This window comes from Neltuma alba, unplaced genomic scaffold (assembly GCF_004799145.2).
Source record: "Neltuma alba isolate B1F8T4 unplaced genomic scaffold, ASM479914v2 tig00012161_pilon, whole genome shotgun sequence".
Lineage (NCBI taxonomy): Eukaryota > Viridiplantae > Streptophyta > Magnoliopsida > Fabales > Fabaceae > Neltuma > Neltuma alba.
In genome coordinates, this window is record NW_021636708.1 from 1 (window position 1) to 10,954 (window position 10,954).

Genomic DNA, 10,954 nt, shown 5'->3' on the forward strand with positions numbered 1-10,954 from the left:
TGTTCAAAATGCTTGGCTGTCACAACAAAGTCAGATTCAAAGGACTCGTTTAGATGGTGAAGGTTCTTTTGCTCTTAACTTTTCTCTGCATAATAGGGGATTAGTGACCAATGATATCCAAGTCAATTTTTCTGGCCTGTTTGAATTTAGTGTTCCGCCCATTCTCTTGAATGTGGCCTTTTGGCATGTAGCAAGGAAGACATGTCATCTGCTTTTGTTGAGAGAATCAGAGAACTAATGGATTCACTACGATACCTTGACTTGTTGTCGCTCATCCTTTGTGAACTCTCTTTTCTATACATTATATGCCTGTTGCATGACTTTAACTTTTGAGGAAATTTATGTAACTTCTCTAAAATAAAAAGTTTTTACATTTTAGTCCAATTTTAAGATTTTTTTTTTTTTTAAAATAAAGTGCCTTATGTACACCCCTCTCAATTATATTATGGGATTTATTTGAGGAAAAGAAGAATGAAATGTATATTTTGAAAAGCTAGCAGAAGTGTATGATCTCATTAAAATTCAAGATCAGCCTGTAATTTATTCCAACTTTTTTTAAGGCAACTTAAGAAAGGTTTTGTCTTTTACATGTGCATATACATGGGAGTGTCTGTGTTCTTGCATATGCTCACGGACTTATAGTTGTTTTAGGAAAGTCTATTTCTGACATGGAGAGAGAGATTTGATTGATAACTTAGTTGTATTTTTTTTATCTGTTATCTAATAACATTTATTTTTGTATCTAATTTATGCGTCTTTCTGCCTCTGCATGGATAGCTGTGGCACACGAAATTGAGCGTCAAGGCTCCTCTGATTCTGAAGATGATCTTCCACCTATTGAAATGAACATGAATCATTTGAATCGAATCGAGAGTGATGAAGAAAGCGAGTAAGTGGATGTTAAAATATCCATTGTTCGATCTCGCTCACAGCATGCTGCCATCTTAGAAGTAATCTGGAGACGTGCACAATGCCCCAAATATATTGGCTAGCTTCGATTTTAGTACACAAGGTGTCATATAGTTCCCAGCTCGCGATTTGCTATTATCTATCAAATTTCGCCTTTTATATTCATTACCTGTCATTTTAAATATGAAGAGGTGACGGAAGTGCTAGCTTGCAGTAATTACGTTTACGCTCTCTCATTCCTTTGCATTTTGAATGTATGTTTCGATTTTCTTCTTGCATTTTGAATGTAGTTTTTGGTGACTTTGTTCCGTTTTAGAATAAAAATCACAGCTTCATTGTCGTTATGCTTAACTGCTAGGCTTTACACACTAGGAATCTGAGAGCATTTGAAACATTTTCAAACCACAACATTCGAGTTAAAAAAAATTCAAATTGTTGGATATCATAGGGGTCAAGAGTATTTTCCTATTATTTTTCATACCCCAATCCAAGGCTTCAGAAAACCAATTAAAGCGCGCGCGCACAAAGCGTATCTACACGGCCAGCCCATGAGAAATGAGACCATCATAGTGCCACGTGTAAAAGTTGGCGTTTTACGTATTCTACACGGCCAAATCTTACCGTTAAAGCCAAACGATGAGGACCCACTCAAGCCAAGGCCTGCACTCTGCCGGTGTCTGCCTCCTGTGAGGAAACTGTCGTCGCCAATGGAAGCATCTGGTTTTCGATATTTTTCATGGGATGAGACTCGGATATGTGTTGTGTCGCATCATCATAGCGGGATCCAATTGAGTAGTCTTTCTTAAATAAAAGAAAATCAAATGGTTTGAAGTTGAACTAGTTCCAGGGAACATCTCCAAGACATGATTATGTTGGACGAGAGGATTGATGTGAGGGTTTAAGTCTGACCATGGATTTATTGTCGTGCAGATTCGTTACGTCGATGTTACCTGGTTTGGTTGGCTTTCCAGTACGATTCTCCTGAAATTTGTCCGCCTCAGTTTGGGACTTCAGCGAAGATATCCCCATCTGATGATACTGAAGAAGAAAACAGAGAATCGGTTTCATCTGAGAAATCCCGAACATTGGATACGGTTAGGGGGTCATGATGTCACAGAGTGGAGATCCAGCTCCCGTAATATCGTGCAATGTGATTATATGAGAGTCCGGTTTCTCCTTGCCGTATTTTTCCCGCTGCATTTGGCTTCGGTTTGGGAGTGATTAGGTCAAATTCTAGTAATGCAGAAATTTAGGGCCTGTTTGGTTTTGTTTTTTTTGTTTTTTGTTTTCAAAACATTTTATAAAACTGTTTTCTAGAACAATTTTTGAAACCAAAAAAACAAAAATCTGTTTGGATGTTTATTTTAAAAAATTATATTTAAAAACAAAAAATACAAAAAGTTGTTTGGAATAATTGTTTTTAAAATCATATATTGAATGTCACTGTTTTTTAATACAATCACAGCCTTTGCAGCTTCAAATAAGAAACAGGTGGTACAAGAAACATAACAATGACAACATATAATGCATCATACATGATTACATGCATTATTCATAATTCAAACGAGACAGAACAGGAATCATAAACAGTCCAGTAGCAAGATAAATCTGAAATATTCATTATAAGCTCGATCATCTATATTGATTAAAGCTGTTACTATAGAATGTGCAAGATAAATCTGAAATATTAATGTAAAAGAAAAATCATAAAACAGATATTCTTCTACCTCTTCCAGTAGTTCAGCTTGGCCTAGCACTGCAATCATGCAACCGTAATGTTTAAATGATGGTTTGATCTCATATTTATCCATCACTCCTCAAACACCTGGAGAGAGCATTTTCAATAGATCCACATTAGCAATATATGTCAATTATTGCTGTTACAACAATAACGTTAAACTCAAAGTCGTTCTTATACAATCATGAATCCATTTCCCTTGTTGAAGTGAGCCGATGAGCACAAGCATTCTCACTAGGCTCAATCCCTTCTTCCTGCATCCTGTGGAAAAGCTCTAATAATGCCTCCATCAGTTTCCCGTTTCTTACAGACCCGCTAATCATAGAATTCCTTGTGACAGAGGCTCTTGTAAGCATTTCATCAAACAGGTTCTTGGCCTCTTCAGTTTCCCTCCATTTAGAAGGACCTATGATCAATGAGTTCAAAATTATAACATCAACGAGACCATCAAACACTCTCTTCGCTTCACTGAAGAGCCCACTATTCGCATAAATATACACCAGTCAACTACGAATAAATCCATCATTTTCAAGACCCAATTTCAAAACTCTCTCCCATGAAGATGAGCTCCTTCATGTCCAAGACCCATCTGAGCAAGTCTTAAAAGCCGACATTCAGGTTGAGTCTCTAAGTACATTTCAACGACATGAATAATATAGTAGTTAGATAAAGCAACAGAGCATATCAAACTATCATTCATAAAAGTAGCAAGACAGAGGAGAGCAACGTTAAAGGAAGTTTTCAACATTGTGGAAGAAGCATAATGCCATACCTGAATTGAACTCAAACTAAAGACAAGCTCTCTTGTTTTCATAACTTCGTAGCTCTATCAAACGGCGCCACCAAAGCCGCTGTCCTTACCCACTAAATTGTATACACGAAAAGCCACTAAATGGTACAAATTAGATTTCAGTTGAAAAATTGACTAAACTAATCAGTTAGGAAGAGAGAGTATAGATTGATGACTCACCGATTGAGGATTGAAAAGGGAGGAAGGAGAGACTGGGGACTAGAAATGTTGGAGGAATGAGGAAGCAGCAATGAGGGAGAGAGGGGTAAGGAAATGAGTGCACCGGAGATATCGATGAAGTGAGGAGATGACGAGCACCGAGATTAGAGAATGGACTATGAACACGGAAGGACGAATCTTTAAAGAAAACTCTTCAATCGAGAAACAAGCATATTTTTATGAACTCTTAAGTCTAAATTATTAAATTTGATATTATTTTTATCCTAAATATAAGAGCTAATTGACTAATTTGAGTAGATTAAGAAAATAAATTAAGTTAGTTATTTGTAATAAATAAGTGTTGTCTTTTTTTAAAATATTTTTACTAATCAAGTTTATTAGTTAGAACTATTATTATTAGAAAGATTATTTTAAAAATAAATAAATAAATATAAAAAATAAAATAAATTATAATATTTAAGATTAAAATGAAAATCAGACGAAAGTCTCGCGTTAAGAAGCAAGGTAGCATGACAGTTTCTTATCGCCGTAGACCATTCACGTAACAAACGCCGTGTGGGACATAAAAGCCCAAGGCATGGCCCTCTTATCTTCCTGCTCAGCTTTTTTTCCCTTTGCCTGACCTAAATGTCAGGCACTGCCCTAGCATTCATCTTTGTTTAATGGTCTGAGAATTAAGACTGCCTGGGTTTCTTTCCTTTCCTTTCCTTTCCTTTCCTTTCCTTTCCTTTTTCTAGCCATAATTGGCAGGGTTTCAAAGAATTGATTTTAATTAAAGATGCATTATCGGGCCTCAGCTTTGGCGAACTTGCTTGTCCCCGAAGCATCGGGTCACTGCCGCAAGTATCTGTGTTCAATTTATTTATCATTCATTAATTATAACATTAACCAACATATTTTGCCCCAAAAAAATAGTTATAGACACATCCCCTTAAGTAAGGGTGGTATCTCTCTTGCATGCTAGTTAACAGGGGAGAGCTGACCCGAAGCACATCGACAGTGATTCGGTGAAAATAGTTCATACAAAAGCAAGATATATGTAGCTCTATTATTATTATTATTTTATTTTTTTTGGTTCTGTTGGACAGTAACATATAAGCAGCTCAAGTGGTCAACATTTCATTGCTTTCCTTAAAATAAAATCTCTAACAAAGAGTGGCAAATGGTACATGATGGTCATGACGAAAGAGTGATGGCCATGGGAGAACCATGCAGGTGGTTTCTTCCTCAGGATGGCAGCTACAGTCTGTTTAGCGAATTCGTCCGTAGGGGTGGACTTGGATTTCTGGGAAAAGTAAGCTCTCTCTCGGATGGCAGCTTCAAAAGGCTTGAATAAGTTCCGTTCAGGCATGCGGTCGTAGCTAGCTGCTGCAGAATGTCCAATATTTGACTTTATAGCTCCAGGGACCACAGTCACGACATCAATTCCAAAATGGCTCAGTTCCAACCTGTAAATCACATTAATGTATCCAAAAAAGGAAAAAAAAAAATCAATTAGGTTGAAGTGAGGTTATGCACAACCGACTTTTGTCACCGATACTATTGTGAATTGTCACTATAGTAGATTTAGGGGTGTTTGGCTACTTAAAAACATTTTTACACAAATCATGATAAACTTCTCTGAATAATTATTTCCTATACTGTAAAATCACTCTTAAAACTATAATTTTGATTATATCCGAGCACCATTTTAAGCAACTTTGAACACAAATTCTATGAAACAAGTTTGAAGGACAAGCAAGTTACCTGAGCGTATCTGTTAAAGCGTGAAGAGCAGCTTTGGAGGAAGTGTAAGCACCAGACCATGGGCCTGGGGCCATAGCAGTTACACTGCCAATGTTTACAATCTTTCCCTGTTTCCTAGCCGCCATATGAGGAACACAGGCTTGAATCAACTTCAGGGGGCCTGCAAATGTGAGAGAAACGTGGAACATGCGGTCTTTTATTGGCATTTGGCAATGACAAATAATGCTCTGTTATTATACCGGTCCTCTTGTACTATGCAAAGATAGAAATTTCACATACTAGGTAGGACTGGGAAGAATGTTGGTCTTTATAAATGGTCGGTTTCAATTTGAAAAGTAGTATTAGTTCATGAGACACCATGATATTAAAGAGTTAGTTTTAGTACATGAAAATAACTACACTTGAGGTTTGAAATAAGAGTGACTAAGCTTAAACAAGTGTTGCCAACTTCTCAGAGACTATTCGCACAACTTTCCTTCCAATCTCTTCTTCTAGTAGGCTTCAAACAAGTATTCCCACCAACCCAGAATTCCTGAAGCTACTGTGCCCTCTGTTTCATAGTTCATCCCAAGATACTTTAAATCTTTGATCCATACAAGTCAACGCTACATAGCAAATTCGTAAATAAGCAACTCCATATGCTTGAATGTCAAATCCTTAAAACCTCCAAAAAAAAAAAATCATATAGGGCCTGGAAACATACACCCGCACAACCAAATTGCTCCTATCACTTAAAGGTTTGAGTGTAATCGGCAGAACTACAGAACAATTCACAACGCAGAGAGAACTTGAAGTGATCATGATACGAACCAAAAACGTTAGTGTCAAAAGTGTGGTGGATGGCGGGGAGAGGGACCTCGGCAAGTGGGCCGACGCATTGAACACCGGCGTTATTAACCAAAACATCGATCCGACCGTACTTGTTTAGGACGTTGTTGAGAGTACGGTTGATGCTGTCATCCGACAGAACATCGAGCTCTTGCAAGAAAAATCTGGGGTCTTGATCCAGATCCGCCATGGATGAGCGCGACCTACTGGTAGCCACCACTGTACAGCGGGAGGCGGCGAAGGCGCGTGCGAGAGCATGTCCTATGCCTCCCTGAGAGCAGCCGGTGATGAGAACAACGGGTTGAGGCTGGACATCCATGGAGAAAAATACGCGAATTTGGAAGAATATGAGCAGACAAGTATGTAAGTAAACTGGCCAGAAACTTAAATGAGTAGGATTTCATAAGATCCAATAGCATGGGAATGGCGTGTCCGAAGATTCATCAGATTCCCGGCCGAACTTTCGTGAAAAATTTTGATTCGTTGGCCTAGTTACCCATTCGCATTAAACATGGGAAGAGCCGAGGCGGATTTCATTTCGGACCCAGCCCACGTAGGTTGGATCTGCAAACTGATAAGCACCCATACTCATCGGATCTAAAGGGTCGAGATCTGATCTGGATAGTCTAGATTTAGTTTTAATTTTATTTTTTTTAAATAATAATTTTAACAGGTATAAGATAAAAAATAAAGATAATCTCTTAACTATTATTTTTTAAAATATAATTTTTTCTATTTTCAAATAATTATTTAAAAATATTAAATCTGAACGGTCCAAATTACTCATCAGCTGATGAGTACTGGGTGCTCATCACGCACAGGGTGATGAATTGAGCACCAAATGGGGACCCACATAGGTTGACATAAAAGTTTGAGTGTGGTATATTATATGAATGGACTGATTTAAGTAAATTAAAAAATAGTTATATAGTTATTTATAATATATAGGTGTTGTTTTTCTTAAAACATGTATGAGCTAAAATTAATATTATTATAAGAATTACTTTGAAAAAAATAGATAAATATAAAAAATAAAACAAATCGAGACATTATATTTAGGACAAAAATAACCGTAAAAAAAGTTCTTATATTAAAAACATGAGGTAGTAGTTGTTAACATAAAAATACATATTTTAGAAAAAAATTATAATTAATGAAAAAGTATAAGAAGACAGCAACCCCTAAACTCAAATTACATTTGAATGAAAAAGAAACAGAGAAGGAATAGTAAGAAAGAAAATTTTGCTATAGCGTAGGTTTTCGTGCTTTCCCTTATTATAAAAAAATAAAAAAGAAAATTTTTAAAATAAACAAATTTCAAATATTTATTGTTTTTAGGAGTTTTTTTCTCCTAATATTCTTTCCTTTTAATTATATTTTTGCCATCCAAACACACGGTATAAGTCCTAGACTAGATATGAGATTTGGAATAAACAGTGTCGTATTACTTATAATTTTAAAATGACATAATTTCTTGTAAATTATCATAAATAGACAATGGTTTCTATTCACCTAGGCAGCGTGACTGTGGGACCCCTTGTATAAAAATTCCAGCGACTATTCCCGCACCCAAGCCGGTGCATCCTTTGCTGGCATTAATGATATATTCACCAATGATGAAGGATGCATAGGAATATAGCATATTCTTAAATATGTTATCTTTAAATAATCTGCTAAAAAATATCATCACCAATGTTAAAAGCAATATTACAATAGATTAGATTGGCCAAGAAAAAAAAAAAAAAGGCTGTCATAGTATAGTCAAATAGTTATGCCATATGTAAATTAGCCCGCTTATCTAGTTTAATATATGGATGATATCATTATGTTCCATAATAGCCTCTATGAAGAATTGAAGATATAAATATCTTATTATGATCTGACTTAGTTTTATTTATTTATTTTCCTTTCCATGATTTTTCATGACTTTATATTAAAAAAATTTGTTATTCACTCTGGCAAAAAAAAAAAATCTGTGTTATTCAAATCAAAATTAAATCGTGTATATTTATTTTTTATTTTCGTCTTCTGATTTTAAAATATTTAGTTTTTAATAATTGTAAATATGTAATAAAAAGAGATCTTAACTATTAATTTTTCAAATGATAGCATATTGAACTTAAAAGTTAAAATCAGAATTATCTAAATGAATTAAAGGTTGAGCAGTGCCCCATATGGACTCCACCATAAGACCAGCTTGATACATTCCCTGTTCCATCTATAAACAACACAATTTTGCGTTTTGGAATGCATTACCATTAACATTTGGTAGCCACGGCCATGAAAGCTCTCTCAGATTTCTTCTTTCATCTCTACGCAAAGACCGTCGTCCTGCTGGTCTTCCTGCTTATAGAATTCATCATCCTCATTCGAAAACTCAAAACACACACCCCTCCAATTACCATCTCCCAGTACCTCCAACTCATTGAAGAGAAAAGCCCCACCGTTTGTTTCACCAGAACACTGAATATGGCGGACCAACTAGAGTGCAGGGTTTGCTTATCTGAGCTTCGAGAAGGCGAAAATGTCAGGAACTTGAAATGTAAACACACATTTCACAAGGAATGCTTGGACCGATGGTTGCTTCAGTTTTGGGCCACTTGTCCTCTCTGTAGGAACAGAGTCCTTCCAGAAGATGTCGTGACCAGTTATCGACGGCTTCGGAATCAGGTGAATTATGATGACAATAATGATAACGAGCACCACCCAATTATGTCTTTCTTGTTTGCATTACGTGGTACTATCACCTTGCAAAGATATCTCTGAAACAATTGTCTTCTTGATGACGCATTGTTTGATCTGTGAGTTTCTTTTCTTTTTGGTTGTACAGAGGGAATTGATCATCTTTCCCTTCTGGGATTCCTCGGAAGATTAGTGATGTACCGTCTGCTGTATGTATGAAGATTATGGTAAAAGAAAAATCCAACCTTTTTACTGCTATTCTCACAGCATGACTCTATGATTTGATCGTTTTTTGTAGTAAATGAGCTGGATCTCTGGAAATTCTGTAGATATTAGAGTTTCTATCAGACCAGTTCACGTTGAAAATATCTCAGCAGAAGTAGATATTTGTGGAGATATTACTCTGCAGATTTTCATGGAGATCCATTCTCACAGAAGCAGTTAGATTCTTATTGTCTACAAGGGAAATTTTTCAGAGAGTGACATTGATGGTTAGGTAGGTGGAGAAGTTAGAAGGTTTAATGGATCAAAAAGGTACAAACGTAGAAGCAATTTAAGAGCAACTTTGGTTGAATGTAAGACCCCACAACTCCACAAATCCAGATTTATGTGAAGGGCGCACAAGAGTTAGCTGAGTATAATTGAAGTATTGATTAAAGAGCTGATAATATCGAGAGAGCTTCAGAGGACGATAGGTTCACTGGATTTGCTGAAGTAAGGAACGAAGTGGTACTGCAAATTAAACTAATCAACCAAGTTTAATGTAATGTTTCGCCAGATTTAAACAAAATAATTATAAATTGACACTTCGTACACTCTTTCTTTTATTTGCGTACTACTACCACTAGTTAGCTGTTTATAGAGTACAGTTTGATTGTCCACTCAGGACCACCACGTTTTCCCCTTTATTTCGTGTGCTTTGGATCTGGACTTCTATGCTTTATTTTACAGGAAGAATTACGGGCAAACATTACATTTCCAAATGCCAATCCATGTTGGTTTTCCAGCAAAATAGTGGCAGGAAAAAAAAAAAACATCTGGGTAGATATGGGCAGTGATTTCTTACTTCTAATAGACTTACCTTAATAGAATTGCTTGCAAGTCGCCATCGATCGCTAACAACAGCTTTGTTTCACAAAATGAACACAGTCGCTAAATATTTAATTTCTCAACATCTGAATCAACAAAGTGATGGTTTACTAATTAGCTCCTTCAATTTGAGTCACTTTTGAGCGAAGTAAACGGCAAGGCAAGTATTTCATTGAGATAAGTTGAACATCTCAAGACCTACAATGAAATAAGATTTAAAAAAAAAAAGTGTTTGGATTAGCTTTTTATAAGTGATTTTAAAAAGCATGAGATGAGTAGATAAAAAGAGTTCTATCTCAATTTACATAAAAACAATTTTTAAGTGTTTTTTTAGTATACCAAACTCCCTCCCAAAGTCACTGTCATACATAGGGCAGTGTCGTTTTGGCAAACGTTGGCACTATTGAATGAGGAGGAGGAGAGGTAGCTGACCAAATTCAATATCAAAGGACACACTATGTCATTGAATCTTTTGTTCTTTCCGTCCTGATCTGCTGCAAATGCAAATGGTGATCTATTTTTTGTAAGTATGGTATGTTGGAATGATTTAAAAATTTCGTTTTAATATAGATATCTGTAATTTTTTGAATATTAAACTGTAGCTTTTGTGTCATTATGATTTCATTGTTAGACTAATACCTGAACACTTTACTGACGAATACTCACAAATTTATGATTGTATTCTTATGGTGCAACTATGCACGTAGTTGCTTTTGTCACTCTTAAAGTGCACATGATGTGTTTATTGTTTTCGTTCTTCCTGTTATTGCTGCTTGCCCTCTTATACGGATGTTTAAAAGTTCAATTTGGTTCGATTCTGGGTAAAAACCAAGGGTTTACACAAAATTCCATTTTTTTAGTCGATTTGCATCACGGTAAAACGATTTTTGAATGACTCTTGAATAGGGCTTGAAATCATTTTCAACTTGTTTGGAAAAAAACATTATCAATTAAATATAATCGAGTTGGATTAAATGGGATTTAATTGGTTT

At 35.9% G+C, this 10,954-nt stretch overlaps 2 protein-coding genes and 2 long non-coding RNA genes across 5 annotated transcripts; 2 read left to right on the forward strand and 2 right to left on the reverse strand.

Annotated features, from left to right (window-relative positions):
- Positions 1 to 1,260, forward strand: LOC114723907 (uncharacterized). Of its 2 annotated transcripts, none has more exons than XR_003738279.1 (2): positions 1 to 62; positions 778 to 1,260. It is a non-coding gene; the product is annotated as an uncharacterized LOC114723907 (long non-coding RNA). The 2 variants fall into 2 exon arrangements; XR_003738280.1 differs by having other exon boundaries at positions 1 to 56.
- A 1,716-nt stretch (positions 1,261 to 2,976) lies between these two features.
- LOC114723876 (uncharacterized) lies at positions 2,977 to 3,529 on the reverse strand. The gene is made up of 3 exons (XR_003738277.1): positions 3,420 to 3,529; positions 3,148 to 3,274; positions 2,977 to 3,053 (listed from the first exon to the last, which is right to left on the reverse strand). It is a non-coding gene; the product is annotated as an uncharacterized LOC114723876 (long non-coding RNA).
- Positions 3,530 to 4,634: 1,105 nt separating this feature from the next.
- On the reverse strand, positions 4,635 to 6,647 carry LOC114723902 (short-chain dehydrogenase RED1-like). Its single transcript, XM_028910153.1, has 3 exons — positions 6,174 to 6,647; positions 5,364 to 5,523; positions 4,635 to 5,065 (listed from the first exon to the last, which is right to left on the reverse strand). The coding sequence occupies exons 1-3, from the start codon at positions 6,508 to 6,510 to the stop codon at positions 4,729 to 4,731; spliced, it is 834 nt and encodes a 277-aa protein (XP_028765986.1). The 5' UTR covers positions 6,511 to 6,647; the 3' UTR covers positions 4,635 to 4,728.
- A 1,824-nt stretch (positions 6,648 to 8,471) lies between these two features.
- LOC114723909 (E3 ubiquitin-protein ligase RHA2B-like) lies at positions 8,472 to 9,121 on the forward strand. Its single transcript, XM_028910160.1, has 2 exons — positions 8,472 to 8,861; positions 9,022 to 9,121. The coding sequence occupies exons 1-2, from the start codon at positions 8,472 to 8,474 to the stop codon at positions 9,064 to 9,066; spliced, it is 435 nt and encodes a 144-aa protein (XP_028765993.1). The 3' UTR covers positions 9,067 to 9,121.
- The last annotated feature ends 1,833 nt before the right edge of the window (positions 9,122 to 10,954 follow it).

Coding starts and splice junctions, on each gene's coding strand:
- LOC114723902 (XM_028910153.1), bottom strand. CDS start 6,510: ATGGATGTCCAGCCTCAACCCGTTGTTCTCATCACCGGCTGCTCTCAG. Junction 5,524..6,173: donor TTTTGACACTAACGTTTTTG/GTTCGTATCATG, acceptor TCACATTTGCAG/GCCCCCTGAAGTTGATTCAA. Junction 5,066..5,363: donor GCTTTAACAGATACGCTCAG/GTAACTTGCTTG, acceptor TGTGATTTACAG/GTTGGAACTGAGCCATTTTG.
- LOC114723909 (XM_028910160.1), top strand. CDS start 8,472: ATGAAAGCTCTCTCAGATTTCTTCTTTCATCTCTACGCAAAGACCGTC. Junction 8,862..9,021: donor ATCGACGGCTTCGGAATCAG/GTGAATTATGAT, acceptor TTGGTTGTACAG/AGGGAATTGATCATCTTTCC.